At 43.1% G+C, this 15,167-nt stretch overlaps 1 protein-coding gene across 1 annotated transcript; it reads right to left on the bottom strand.

The window, feature by feature from the left end:
* Positions 1 to 186: 186 nt before the first annotated feature.
* On the bottom strand, positions 187 to 13,386 carry TAC3 (tachykinin precursor 3). The gene is made up of 5 exons (XM_044443329.1): positions 13,240 to 13,386; positions 3,035 to 3,143; positions 2,239 to 2,268; positions 1,035 to 1,088; positions 187 to 260 (listed from the first exon to the last, which is right to left on the bottom strand). The coding sequence occupies exons 1-5, from the start codon at positions 13,351 to 13,353 to the stop codon at positions 187 to 189; spliced, it is 381 nt and encodes a 126-aa protein (XP_044299264.1). The 5' UTR covers positions 13,354 to 13,386.
* Between the last annotated feature and the right edge of the window lie 1,781 nt (positions 13,387 to 15,167).

The following is a 15,167-nucleotide window of genomic DNA, read 5'->3' as shown; positions in this document are numbered from 1 at the left end:
CAACAGCTGTACTTAGATTTGGGGTCGGGTGTGTGGGTGGGGGCGTGTAGCTGACCTTGCATTTGTGCCTATCTAAATGTGCCTGCCTGTGCAGCTAGACGTGTCCATGGGAGGAGCATGGAGACAAATCCCTCTTCATCCTTTTTTCAAAGCAGAAAGGAACATTCTGGCCTCTCCAGCCTTACCTCATTCTGCATTTGGTGAGTACTTTAGGTCTCCAAAATCAGTGAGCACTTCCCTATTATCTGGTATGGGATTATCTAAAAGTAGAGGACAGAGAGAGTCAGTTTCTAGCAGACATTCCTGTTCTATCCCTTTGGCAGATGCCGCATCTTCCCTTACATTTTTCTTCAGCTCAGGTGGGATAGTACCGAAGAGTTCCTTGTCTACTTTCCTAACTTCTACAAGCATTCAACCTGAGAGATTTTACTGCTTCCTCCAGCCTGGAGATATACTCTGTGTCAACATTTCCATTTCAGACAAGCACCGTATAATTGCTTCACTGACCAAGGAAACCTAAGAGCTGAGTTGTTTATGTACCCTGAACTTAAAAAACAAACAAACTTCTGCTCCCATACTCCAAACTCTGTATTCAAAAACTGAATGTGGCAACCTGCACGAATTATGCATTACTCCTATTTTGCCTAATTTTGCTTCATTGTTACTTGGTATAATTTATTCTGCTTCTGTGAAAAGCTCATTCAGCAACCCCTCAGTTTCTGAATTTCATTAATGATTGCACACTTACTTTGATTTTGGCAACCACAAGGACTAAAAATGTGAGACTTATTTCATTTTTTAAAAGAGAGCTGAGAATCTCAAGAAGTTGCATTCTGTACCCAACATCATAGATGGGACTTTCAATGCACTTCCACATAACTGCAGCCTGTCGATCAGAGAAGGAAATGCATTGGAGAACCTATCCCATTCCCATCTATTCTGAGAAATCCATTAAAATCTGCCTTGGGGTTCTGGAAGTGAGTGATGGAATCTCCTGGGTTACACGCCCACATGCAGCTCATCCACACACCTACCAGGTTCTGTGGTCCTTTTACCCATGAGTCCGACGAAGAAATCATGCATGTCTCCTACAAAGAGGCCAAAAATGGCATCAGAAGAGCAGATTTTAGATGGAAATGCAAACAGAAAGGAAGAGCAGCCTTATTTTAATGAGGGACTTCTAACTCTACTGTGGTGGCGCTGATTCCTGCAGCACTTGCATGCCAGTCTTCAGTGTTTACAGTCCTGTAAAGGACAATCCGCTCCTAGCTATCACCTTGGACCAGCTTCATGGAAAGGCAACCCATGGCTTAGAGCAGAGTTGGACCCACGATGAGTTCATATATTGTCCAAGCTTAGACAAAGGCGACACAAGCCATCGTGGATCAAGTCCAACTGCAAGTGAGCCACTTGGCAAGAGCAGCAAAAGCCCCTGCCAAGGAGCTGCCCAGCGATCGCTGCTGACCGCCACCCGCAAAGCACCCTAGTGGTCAGCAGCCCAGACCCCAGCGGGGCTCCGTGCAGCAGCAGGATCAGCACTGCCTGAGGTCGACTCGTAGCAAGCAAGCGCTGTTCTGCCACTGCCGACTCACAAGTCAGCGACGGAGAGCACCACTGCCAGCCACCCCTCCCAGGCAGCAATGCCCAGGGTCAGGAACGCTGAGAGTCATACTCTAAAACATCAGGAGAGCGCCCAGTTGGGAGATGCCCGTGTGCTGGCTTGCAGCTTTACTCTCCAGTCAACCACTTACTCCCTCAGCACCTTCTCTCGAGAAGAGGAAATAACCTCTTCTTCCTGCCCCACCAGATCATGCGAACAAGCTCTTCTCAGCCTCACCAGGCTACAGTTCTCCCTCATCCTTTCGCTGGTCACCCTAGCAGCTGCTTCCACCCATTTCACTTCCATGCCAAGGGGAATCCCAGCCTCAGCCCTGGACAGGCCACGACTGTCAACGCCAAGTACTGCTGCAGAACACACGCACCCTGCCGAGTAAAGGACATGGGTGGCCGGAGGGGAAGGCACAGAAGCACGGGGTACTTTAAAGGGAAAACGTTTAAAAGCAGTTTTGAAGGGAAAAGTTGCCTCCACCATGAATCGACTAGCTGGCTGCAGGCCAGCCACCAGCTCTTAGCCTCATCCCCCTTGCCAGTGATATGGCTGCTTCCAGCTCTCCCTAGGGAAGATGCTCACAGAGGGAACAATAGTCATTGCAGAGTCCAGCTGAGGGCCTGACTTACGTTTCTGGGAAGAGGCAAGTGCCTGGGGACCTGGAAAAGAAGAAACAGCACCCCTGAGATCAATGGCACAGATTCACCATTGCAGCTCACGCCTCCTTTTTTAAGGAGACTCAGACACATGCTGGCACTTAAGTCCTGAGCGCATGGGGAGCTTTTTTGGCCTGAGGACCTCATTGCTTTTGCGGAAATGTGTTGCCACTCTAGTGGGTAGGCCCAAGCCTGCAGTGGGAGTGGGGAGAGCTAGTTTCTCACTTTAAGACTGCCCTCACCTGTAGAGTATCCACTCCCAACTTTCCCTCCCCACCAAATGTCCCTGTCACCCCATTCTAAATCCCCAACATTTTCCTTGCCACCCCTGAATTAAATGGGTTGCAATTGCCATCGATTTGAGCTGACTTTCAGAGGCTTTTGAAGTAGACAACTACCATTATCAACATCATTCCAGGGAATGCATTCTACAGGCGTATGCCTGATACGCATTCTCCCTTATCCAAGTATACAAAGGGGGGACTGGGCCACACCGTACTTGCCCTGTTCTTTGCTGCCACTGCCCCTCGTACCAACTGCAGCCAGTGCATGCATGCAGGTGAAGCTTTCATGCCCCCCCCCCCATTCAACCATGTCTGCAGGAGCTTGCTTGTCTAACTGCTGTATGGCAAAATTCATAAAAAGTGCCCCACGCTCTGACATTTCAAGCGACCGATGTGTCCAGAACTCCTTGCAGGCCAAATATCCCTTTCGGTCTGTCGTGAAAGTGCCTTTGCAGGGAAGAAGGCACAGGTAGGGGGAGACTTACTTATTTCTTCCTTGCCCAACAGCCTGATGAGTGCCTCACCAGAAATCCCTTGGCTGTCATACAATCTCCGGAGCAAAGAGGGAGGCAGCTTGTAAGGGTCTGAGCTCTTCTGCTGGGAAAGAAGAAGACGTCAGGCAGAACAAATCTTGAAGTGGCAGTGTGTAGCAGCTGACAGCTGAATGCTCCCCCAAACCTGGGATTCCCAAGAACTCTGCACAGGGGCGGAGAAAGGCTCCCGTCCAGCTCAGGGGGCAGGTGCTGAGGGGCAGCAGGTGGTGGCAAGGTGGTGGAGGACAGAGGAGCGTTGCGATGCTGCCTGCCCCACTTTCCCAAAGCTGGCTGTCGTGTGGGGTAAGGCAGGATTTCTGAATGGCCCGGACAAAGCACAAATGACCTAATCAGCCCCGAGAGTCCTACTGGATTGGCAATGCAAGGACCCCGTCTGCCTGTGACTGTTTGCAAGGGAAGGGCCCTAAAATGAAACCAGATCCTGCAGCCCCCTGAACACAGCCTGAGCCTGCTGCCTGTGGAAGAAAGGGGGGCCACCCTCCCTCCCTGCCTTCTGCCAGTCCAGTGGGCTCCGGCATGTGAAGTGCGGACAGGCGAGAGACACACACACCATCTTCCTCATTTGGGGCTGGCTTCCATCAGAGCCGGATTGCTGCAGAATCCCCTCTGTGATAAATCATTATTGCTGCATGTAGCACTGAGCACAGAAGGACACGTATTGACCAGTCTCATCTGACACAGCCACGTGCCGAGCAGCTTGGCTGTGGAGAGAGCCCATCTCCTCGTGCGCAAGGAACTGCAGGGAGGGGAAAGTCAGAAAACGCTCATCAGCAGGCCCAGCAAACCATCCCATCCCCACAAGGGGACGAGGGCTACTATCAGGATGACCACTGCCAAAAAGAGGACTTGCATCGCCAAAAGGGGGGGGGTACCTATTTGTATAACACTTGCATTTGCACATTTACACGGGCAGGTACAAATTTTAAAAGGACAGCTATACTTTAATAGAAATACATGACATGGGGGAGAAGACTATGACCGGATGACTTGTGTGCCTGCCGGTTCAGGTGCATGGTGTGGATGGGCAGCTTCAAGGCTCTCTCCTCTAAGGGTCCATTGACTTTAAGCCAGCCTTGGACTGGGCAGAACTGCAAGTAGAGGACTGTCCTCTGGCAGTTCTTCCAAGCAGTGGGCTGTTCTGGCCACCCTCAATGGTCCGAAGTGGAGGGACGCTTTGTGGCTCTTAGAAATTCTCTCGGTGTTGCTGACATTATGCATGAACAAGAGGGGTGGGGTAATAGAGGCAATTAAGTGGCAAAAGAATGATAAAACTCCTGGCCCAGATGGGCTGCCAGCAGAGTTTTATAAATCCTTTGAAGGAGTCTTTGCTACGCTTCTTAAAGATATATGTAATGCAGCACTGTTAAATGCTAAAATACCAAATACTTGGACAGAGGCAAATATTACATTAATACTGAAAGAAGATACGGACTTAACACAGATTCAAAATTATAGACCTATATCATTATTAAATGTGGATTACAAAATTTTTGCCTCCATAATGGCAGAAAGATTAAAGAAGTTTCTAACAGACTTTATTCACTCAGACCAAAATGGTTTTTTGCCTAAAAGACAAATGAGGAATAATTTGAGAACTATCTTGGATATCCTAAAGTATTATGCGATACATATGGAAAAACGAATGGCTTTATTATTTATGGATGCACAGAAAGCCTTTGATAATGTTAACTGGCAATTTATGAAGCAACAGATGACCCAAATGGAGTTTGGTGAAAAGTTTATTAATGCAATATCAAGCAATTATCAAAAGCAGTCGGCTAGGATTATAATTAATGGAGAATTTACAAAGGTTATAGAGATACAAAAGGGTACAAGACAAGGATGTCCGTTATCACCTCTGTTGTTTATACTGAGTTTAGAACTGTTGAATAGAAATATCAGGGATGATGCAGACATTAAAGGTACCAGAATTAGAGATGAAAGCTATAAATTGCAAGCATTTGCTGATGACCTGGTTTTCATAACAGAGGAACCCTTTGCAACAATGCCTAAACTCCTACAAAGGATTGAAGAATATGGCGAGGTTACTGGGATGAAAATAAATAGAGAAAAGATGAAACTGTTAGTAAAAAATTTTACACAAGACCAGAGAAAACCCTGCAGGAACAAGTAAATTTGCAGATTGTCAAAAAAGTTAAGTATTTGGGAATTTATCTTACAGCTAAGTGTACTACTCTGAAAGAAGACAATTACGATAAACTACTGAAGGATATTAAGATTGATTTGGAAAAATGGGCTAATTTGCAATTATCTTTGCTGGGAAGAATAGCACTTGTTAAAATGAATATATTACCAAAGCTTCTGTTTTTATTTCAAATGATTCATAAAAATTGATAGAAAATTTTTTGATGATTTAAATTTTCAAATTTCAAGATTTATATGGAGAAAGAAGAAACCAAGGATTAAATTAAAAATACTTCAGGAAGCTAAAGAGAACGGGGGTTTTGGTCCCCCTGATTGGATGTTGTATTATCAAGCTTCTGTTTTAACATGGCTAAAAGAATGGATAACTTTAAGAAATAAGATAATTTTGTATGTTGAAGGGCATGATTTGCAAATGGGCTGGCACACTTATATGTGGTATGAGAAGGCTAAGTCACATGGTTCTTTTTTAAGTCACTATATTAGAAAAACATTAATGTCGGTGTGGGAAAAGTTAAAGATAAAACTGTATAATAAATTACCAAGATGGCTTTCACCCATGGAAGCTTTTGTGTATCCAAATGCATTGAATTTTGAAGGGATTATAAGATATGAGGACATTTTGGATAAGGATGGAGGACTGAAATTGAATCAAGAAACACAAGAACAGGGATCTAATGTCTCTTGGTGGCATAAGGTGCAGATACAATCAAGATATGCTAAAGATTGTAAAGCGTGGGGTTTTTATAAGGACTTAACAGCATTTGATCAAGTGATGCTTAAATCAGATGAGAAAATGATTAAAAGATTATATGACTTCTTACTTGATAGGAAAATGGAACAGGTTAAGGAAACTATGATAATGTGGGCACAAAATTTTGGATATAATATTGAATTAGAAAAGTGGCAAAAGCTGTGGGAGAGAAATATCAAGGTAACATTAGCAACTTCGTATAAAGAGAACTTGTATAACATGTTTTATAGATGGTAACTATCACCAGATAGATTAGCTAAGATGTTTCCAAATATGTCAAATGGATGTTGGAAATGTAAACATAAATTGGGTACTTTTTATCATATGTGGTGAACTTGCGATAATGTGAAAAAGTATTGGATTAAAATACATAAATGGCTCGAGGAAATGTTACAAAAATCCTTAGCTTTTAAACCTGAAGTTTTTTTATTAGGCATTATACCGGAGGACATTAGTAAACAAGAAATGTATTTGATTTTACATGTAATCACTGTGGCAAGGTTTGCATTCGCTCAACACTGGAAAAGTGAAGAACTACCTACCAATGAACTGATTCTAAAAAAAGATCCTGGACTGTGCAGAAATGGATAGATTGACTTTATCATTGAAGGAGAAGGAAGATACTGACTTCTTTCAAACTTGGGACTCTTTTTATTATTGGCTAGAGAAACGGGACTTTGCATAGATTTAAATGTTTTTTTTAAGTTATCAGAAATTGAAAAAGAAGGGTGTGGGGGCTGACCCAGCGGGCACGATGTTTTTGATGATGGATGTTGTTTGTAGTTTTCTTTTTGTTTTTTTAGGATTATAATTTTTCAAATAAAACTTTAAAAAAAAACAGGAGGGGTGGGGAGAATCCTCCAGGATTATGGCTCCTACTCAGGTGTAGGAGGGAGGCTTCTGAACACTCGGGTAGAACATAATATGAATTGACTAAGCAGGACCTGTAAGGCGACCGAGGGACATCCATTCCCAAGGCCTGCAGGAAATGCCACTTGTGCATTCCTGTGACTGAGGGAATCTAGTTGTCTGCCACAGGTCACAGTTCAGTCTTGCCACCCACGGCATCTCAAACCATTCAGAAGGGCAGAGCTTTTCAATTCGGCATAGGGTGCCCATTGGCTCAGTGCCAAAAGAGGCCAGTAATTTGGACATTTGTGCAGGTGCCAATTTAGAAAATGAAAACTTGTTATTATTTAAATAAAAATGTGATACATTTCACCACAGTGAGGCAGACTCTGACCGTGTCCTCCTTGCTCACTCTGCTGGTCAGGTTGAGGTGCAACTGGAAGGCCCTAGTTCAGTGCCATTAATAGTTTTCTTGCTTGTAAAATTAGACTTGGATTGGACAGCCCTTCAAGTAGAGAGCAGTCCTCTGAGAGGCCTTAAAGTCAAGAAAGATGCTCTGCAAAGCAGGGCATATGGCCACCCAAGCACAATTGTTCAGCAAGTAAGCACATGCTTCCCATGCAGGAGGTCCCAGTCTTCATTTCTGTCTTCTGCAGTTCAAAGAACTGGGAAAGACCCTCTGCTGGAGACTCTGGTCAGCCACTCCTAGCCAGAACAGACAATGCTGGGCTGGATGGGCGAATTGCTTGCTTCCTGATTGGTCATTTGGGAACAGTCCCTAAAGCCTGTTGTGGAAGGAAGGAATCCATTTGGAAAGGTCAGTCTGTTCCTGAAAAAGAACCAGTGCATTCCAGTGTGTCATCATCTTTAACGTATGCTGATACGGGCTGGGAAGGAGCGGGATTATGAAAGGAACCCGCCCTCTTAAACTGGGTTGCCACGGAACCATAGACTGTTGCTGAAAGATGGGATATTCTATTGTATTTTCCTCCTGTTTCCTATTTATATAGTTGTATTTATATTGTATTTTAATTCAATTATGTTTTATGATTTGTTTGTTATTATTTACTTTTATTTGTTATATTTATATGTGAGCCACCCAGAGAACCTCTGGCTATGCAGTAGCATACAGTTGCAATAAATAAATAAATATTATGTTGTCTGAACCCAACTGCACTAACAAGCCATAGCTTGTAAACCAGAAACTTACCCATGAAGAGAGCCCATGGTTGCTAGGTTTTGAACTATGCCTTGTTCACCATGGTTTGTTGCCTCAGCTGAATTCATACACCACAATAATCCACATTTCATCAACCACCCATGGTTCAATGACAAGCCAATTGCAAGTCCTTCTCAACCCTTGGGTGTAGACTGCATTGTCTGAATGAAGTCATTGTTTCTATTGCTACTTCGCCAGTCTTGCAGACCTCACTCATGGCTGTAGCTTTGAATTCCAACCTATCCCCAGGCTCCTTTCATGCCTTCTCCCAGATGTTCCACACTCCACTGGATAGATGCCACTCATACTGCACAGAGCATCTGGTGACTGAACATCTACAGCTGGTTTCCTCAGTCATCTCCAACGCCATGTCCTCTGTCATCCTCGACCAACTTTATCCAACCAGAGCCCATCCAGGTGCATTGGAAGCCACATCCCCAATCAGCATGGCCAGTGTCTAGGCAGGATGGCCACTGTTGTCCTAAATGTCTGGAAGGCACCAGCTTTGGAAAGTCTGTTCTAAACATTCAAAATCATTTGCAAACAAAAAAAATCATGAAATAAGCTAGCCAAATCCAAAATTCTGTGATGTTTATTTCAATGGCTGACTTGGAAGTTTTGATGCAGAGAAAACACAGTCCTGGAAGCAAGGCTGTCGTGATTGTTTGCTAAATCCAATTGCATCTCCTTTAGGAGGAATAGCTGCTAGTAAAGAGACAATGATTTGCACCTGGTATTAGAACACTTCCCCATTTTTATAGGATCTGTGCCACTCAATACAAGTTCCATTACGATTCCTGATCATCAGAGCAGGTTTTCTATTGGAAAACTTTGCCAATTACATATCCTCATTCAAGGTTTCAATCTGCCTTGAGGTAGAAAAAAGGGGACACTCTAATTTAATCTGGCTGGAGCTGCTGCTGCTGCTGCTGCTGCTGCTGAAAGTGAAGTAATTTCAGGAGAAAGTAAAATGTGATCAAAGATCAGGAACATCCAAAATGGAGACTTGTTTTGCAAGAGCCTTAAAGTTGCCATAAATTGAGGCATTTTGGGGATGGTAGGGAAGTGGCAAGAAGAGATGGTGGTGGTAGAAGGTAGAATTCAATTTCTCTGAGCTTTTTGTGCTCAATGGATCTAATTCATAAGGGATTGGATAAAAGCTTCTACTTACAACTCCAGCTGTGTCTTGTCCACAAAAGCAATTTGGACTGCATAAAGCTCTTTTTAATAAAGAAAGAAGGGAGGGGAAGGGAAGACCTACCTCATCTTCTTTTGAACTTCCCTTTTTCATATCCTATGAAAGAATATTCCTTTTGCATAAGATTAAAGACCCATTATACACTGACAGCCTGTTCCCATACTTGGAATACAGAGAGGAGACAATAGTTTTAGCCAACAAGAAACCAAGGTGTTCCATAACTTGTGCAAAGAATGGCCCATGCATGGTTTATGCATGCAGCATAATAAGGTTTTAGAATGCAAATGTGTTAGAGAAGACTGCATGACCAGACTTGTACAGGTGAGAGGTATCATTTTACAGATTCCCCATGCAAAAATTGTCTGCAAGTTTTTTGTTTGTTTGTTTTGGGGGGGTATTTTTTAAACAGCACAACTGGAAGAGAACTCCTAAGCTGTAGGGTTTGGTGCAGCTTCTCCAAACTGGCTATTTCAGGATCTGAAGAGAAACTGGAAGAAGAGGTGGGGTCAGGGTGCTTAGCTGAAACACCAAGGTCAGACAGCAGCAAGATAGGCCAAGCTGCTAATGAGAATCAAAGTGCCACTGGTTCAGCAGGAAGACATGATGGAACAGAAAGGGTCAGAGGGAGAGGGGTGCAACTTTTTCAGCCCCATGGTCCAACATCAAGTCAAATGAGCAGACCAATTAAGACACATTTAGCATTCCTGCAATCTAACCCATAAGGCATGCAAGCCTCCCTGAGGGTGGAACTGCCTCTGTTTAGTAAAGAGAGGATGAGAAGAAATCAGTTTGGAATCAACTCCTGGTACAGGCATGAGCTAACTCCACAATTAGAGGGTCTTAACTCAATGGATGCCTCTTGCTAACAACCTTCATATTATTCTCTTTGCATCAAGTACCAGTTCTGGCTGGTCACCTTTAACATAGTAAACTTTGTAGGTAGAAGCTTCTTGTGATCTGCTGTGACGAGAAAAGGAGAGAGTTTGGAGGCTCAGGACAAAGCCCTGCCTACTCTCTTCTGGGCAATTCTTACACTTGCTGGGAAGGTGCATTCAAAATACGCACCTCTGCTCCGCAGAATGAAGCAAGACAGACCCAGCTCTATCAGCTCAGAACTCCTGCTACCTCATCCTGCTAGGTGCATAGCCCAGGCTGCGCTTAGCCAAACAAAGTGCAAACCCATCTTCTCAGTTCACTTCATGTGCCTAGAAAAACCAGCCATGACCTTTGAAATTTTACACCAAAATAAGTCCATTTGTCTTTATATTCCACAGTATTGTTATTTGTGTATTTATTTGCTGGTTTGCTTATTTTTGCAAGATAACATGCTACCCTGGAGGAATTACTTCCATAGGGTCTTTACTTAAATGTTTGCTTGTCGATGTAACATGAGAGAATCTGGTTCTCCTACAGTTGCGTGGCAGGGCTGGAAGTCGCCCTTTTCTCTATGTTAAAGACAGTGGTAGAAAATGATTTTTGGTGAACTGCAGCTTGGAAAAGAAGAGCTATGAAAGCTGGGGGTGGGGAGCTTTTGGCCCTTCAGATAATTTTGGACTGTCATCCCTGACCCTGACCATTGGCTATGCTTGCTGTTGCAATCCAACAGCATCCATACAAACTCTTTTAGAGATCCACAGCCTGGTATCTTCTAAAATAAGCCTTTTACCCTCTCTCTTGTTTCATCTTATGTTACGGAGGTTCTTTTGTCATCTTTCATTAGGCTGACATATTCAAACTACCATGCCTTTTTTTAAAGGAACTGATTTCTTCTCCCAACATCTTATGTTATGAGTACAAACATTTCAAAGCATTCACAAATTCATTGATAATTTCTTCCTTTGATTGATTTAATTTTGACATTCTTTAAGAAATTATGGGTGGAATTCATCGCTCTCTCTCTGCCTCTATGCAACCTAACATGCCAAACTTTTTTTTCCAAAAAGCACCTGTTTAATAAAATTTACTAGCTTCAGTCGCATTTAATTCACTTAAGGAGTAATCCTGTAGTTCCTAGATATCGTGTGCAGGGTCCAAAGGCCAGTTTAGAGTCCCAAATCCAAGGGTCAGCCTCAGAACTAAGAACTACACCTCCAGTCCCAGCACAACCCCTCACCAATGGAAAGAACCACACTGGCTGCTCTCTAAGGCTAGGAAAGCAACCTTGGAGAGGGGGGAAAGGGGGCAGGGAGGGGAGGAGGCTGGAGAGGCCAGGGTATGAGATACCTTGCACTCACTCCACAGTCACTTCTGTCCCTCTGCCTCAGAGATGCCCTTGCTAGACAGCCGAAGACAGCCATCTACTGAAAATGCAGAATGCGTGGAGCAGCTGAGAAGCAGGTCATCTCTGCCATCTCCACCCTCTGCACTGGATGTGCTTGAGCCTCCAAGTTTGGAATATCACCCTCAACCCAATTGGATCACACCTCCAATTATGTCCGATATGTTTTCCATTCTATTGTTTCTGAAAGCCACTTCTTTCTTCATGTTGTCCTTTTAAACCTTTAATATTTTTTTAAATCCAGAAGAGACTTTAAGAAGCATATCCAATATAAAGGTTGTGCATGCACCCCCAGTAGTTAATTTCTCCAGTGTTATTTAATATATTTTTAAAAAAATTCTGTTTCCATGTTTCCTTACTTAATAGCTTCATTTAATAATAAAAAGTAATTTGGCTTCCACTGATTGTGTATCTTTAGGCTCCCACTCACAAATCGAAAGGCTAGGGCTAGGGCATGAACTGATCTTGTCCTAGGTCCTATTTCTACTTTTTAGTCTTAGATAAAAGATTAACACACTATCTTGACTGCCAGTGTGGTAGAGCAGTTAAGAGTGCCAGGCTGGGACTCGGAGGTTCTGGGCACTAGCCACCATCCAGCCATGGCGCTCACTGGGTGATTTTGAGCCAGTCGCAGTCCCTCAGCCTAGCCTACCTCATAGGGTTGTTGATAGGAGAATAAGACTGTCAGGAGATCCTCAAAAGGAAAAGCTCAGGATATAAATAATAAATATGGAGTACTAAGATCAAATCAGCTCTGTTGTATGTTTGATGCTATACAGAAAATGGTTTAATTCATTTATATTCATATTGTTAAAAAACAGTAGGCCTATAAGTTGTGGGGAGGGGGTTTCAAACTGCAAAAAAGTCCTTCTGTGATGTGTTTCCGGAGTCTTTAATAAACTTTGATCTATCTTTCTGGCATGGAATATTCCATTAAAAATCACCTACTACATCAGCAAACGTTTCAGTTGTGTTAAAGAGTTCTGTGAAAAAAATTCACAGTTGAATTCATCATCAGCCATTCAGCCGTGTCCAACTTGGTCATAAATGCAGACCATACTGATTTTTAAAAATACATTTTATTTAGATAGAGCAAAATGCTGGACTAACTTTTGCATCCTCACTGAATATAAGATTTTCTCAACTAGAGAAGAAGTGAGGCTCAATCTCCAGACACCCCAGGTCCAGTTAGAGGAATTCCACGGAGACTGTGAAAGAAGAGAGTCCATGATGGACACCCAGCACTTCCTAAGCCCATCCCATGCCAGTCATGGCAAAAATGGTGGGATTCCCCCCCCCCTTTACAGTTCCCTTTTCTTGCTACTCATTAGTCTTCTTAAAATTTTCCTTTCCTTCAGTGGGGAATATATACAGATGTCACTTCAGGGGCTGCCATAGTTTCCCTCCCTTTTGCATCGAAGCTGCACCCGCTCCACTCCGGTCTCCTTTAACACAACCCTTTCCATTGCTCCATTACAAGAAGGATGCTCCTGCCTGCAGAAAAACTGCTCAGATGCATCATATGGACCCTCAACTACATTCCTAGGAAGCACAAGACTGCCACGTACTTATCCTGCCTTCCATCAGGAAAATGGCGTGAGCAAGTTTAAGGCAGATCCTCACCGAGCCCCTGGCCCATCCCGTTCCCCTGCCACTCTCCATTCCAGCTGCTCACCTTGGCTTGGATTCCACTGGGCAGCTGTGGCTCCTGAGACTCAACACAGTAAGCATGGCAGAACTTGGCCACTAGCAAGGACAGCAGCACAATCAGCACAAGGGGGCTCTTCATGGTCTTCTTCCTGAGCAGGAGACAGCTTGGGAAGGGAAGGAATTAAGGGAGGGAGGGAGGAGAAAAGAGAGGGAGCACACAGATTGGAAAAGGAAAACCAACCAGTGTAAAGGGAACACAAAAGTATCACCATACATACCCTTCATGGTTCAGAAATAAGGCCGAGACATAGCAAGCATTTTATCTGGAACTTTAATTTGCATCCTGCCAATTGCAAGCTTCTAGTCCATGGAAGAATCAGCCATCCACTTCGACTGCTCTCCTATACCTAGAGCATCCTAGAGCATGAATTCAGAGATTTAAAACCACTGTGCAGACAGTGTATTCTAACCCAATGGTTGCTGTCATTGACTTGCTATGTATTATGTAGTGATTTATTATTTTTAACAGAATGCAAATTTGGGTGTTGCAATGGGGGAAAGAATCCATGTTTAAATCCCTTCAAATAAATAAACAACAATTTTTAGTTTCACCCTCTTATTTACCCATTTCATTCAAAGCTTTTCTGAGCTCATACCAGCAAGGCTTGCTATGTTTACCTAAAGTTAGAGACATAACCGTGGCTCAAAAATTATAGAGACGTAACTATGGATGCATTAAAGGCTTAAATTCTTGCTTATCCTTTATTCAAAATTGAAAAGGATTCCTTCCAGGTTCCTATGTTGCTCTTTCTTGTCAAAGAATTTCCTGGATTTGTAGATGTTTGTTTGTAACAAATGTCCAAAATATAGTAATCAGTAGCATTCACTTACATGCATACACTGAGAATTTATGAGGAATTTTGTGAATGGACAGAAACTCGGATACACAAGTGAAAGCCGACAGTAACCTAAACAAAATGAACAACTCTCGCTGTTGTGTCTGACTGATGGGGATACAACTAGTGTATGTTGAAATGTACAGCATTCATGTGGGAATGTCAACAGCCACCTGCAAAAAGTGTCAAATTTTAGACCAACTGTCTAAAACAGTTGGTCTAAACAGACACATTTATACACAGTACTTTAAAAGAAATATGCCATCTTTGGGGTTCTAGTTTAGGCTATAGTATTTCCTAGGAAAACAGTATAAACCTAGATACTTCTGTCCCTTTTTAAAAAATCTATGCCTTGTCTCGACTTAATGTAAGTGAATTCCCAGCCATACGCACATGGGAGGGGCAATGGGAACTTGACAGTAAGATTTAAAAAATTTTGTTCACTTCGCATTAAACAACACATTATATCGTCTGCCATACTGCACAGAGTGCTTATTATACCACCTCATGAAAGAGCCAGGAAAATATATGAGGCCTTCCATATAAAGAGGTGTGGGAAAGGCAATTTAAAAGGGGAGGGGGGTTAACAAAAGTTAATGGATATATATTTGTTCGTTTGTTTTACGTCCTGCCTTTTTTTTCCCTTTTTTTTAAGCACTCAAAGCTGCTAACATCCTCCACGTCTTCCTTCTCCTGGGGTCAACTTGATCCCCAGAACAACAACCTAGAGATGTAGGTTGGGCTGGGAGTCTGTGCCTGGCCCAAAGTCACCCACTTGGCTCCATGGCCAAGCCGGGACTAGAACCCCGATCACCTGAGTCCATTCCCACATTCTCAACCACTACGCTACACTGCCTCTCATATATTTAAAATATATTTTTAAATAAATATTTTAATTTTCCTCCTGTAGAATTTTTAGTTTCACCCTTTTACTGTAAGCCATCCCAAGGCATTTGTAGGGGACAGGATAGAAAAACTTTTAATTAATTAATTAATTAAAACCATTTATTCATTCCCACCCAAAGCTTTTCTAAGTTTCAAAATATATTAAATATTA

Source organism: Varanus komodoensis, unplaced genomic scaffold (genome assembly GCF_004798865.1).
Source record: "Varanus komodoensis strain SLA01 unplaced genomic scaffold, ASM479886v1 scaffold41, whole genome shotgun sequence".
Taxonomy (NCBI): domain Eukaryota; kingdom Metazoa; phylum Chordata; class Lepidosauria; order Squamata; family Varanidae; genus Varanus; species Varanus komodoensis.
Note: the sequence above shows the minus strand (reverse complement) of the source record. Positions and strands in the feature narration are given on the sequence as shown.

What these genes read in the sequence shown, in the direction of transcription:
- TAC3 (XM_044443329.1), bottom strand. Translation starts at nt 13,353, where the DNA reads ATGAAGAGCCCCCTTGTGCTGATTGTGCTGCTGTCCTTGCTAGTGGCC. An exon ending in ACTTGCCTCTTCCCAGAAAC is followed by an intron (nt 1,089 to 2,238) that starts GTAAGTCAGGCC and finishes GCCTCTTTGTAG; the next exon opens with GAGACATGCATGATTTCTTC. An exon ending in TAAAAGGACCACAGAACCTG is followed by an intron (nt 261 to 1,034) that starts GTAGGTGTGTGG and finishes CTCTACTTTTAG; the next exon opens with ATAATCCCATACCAGATAAT.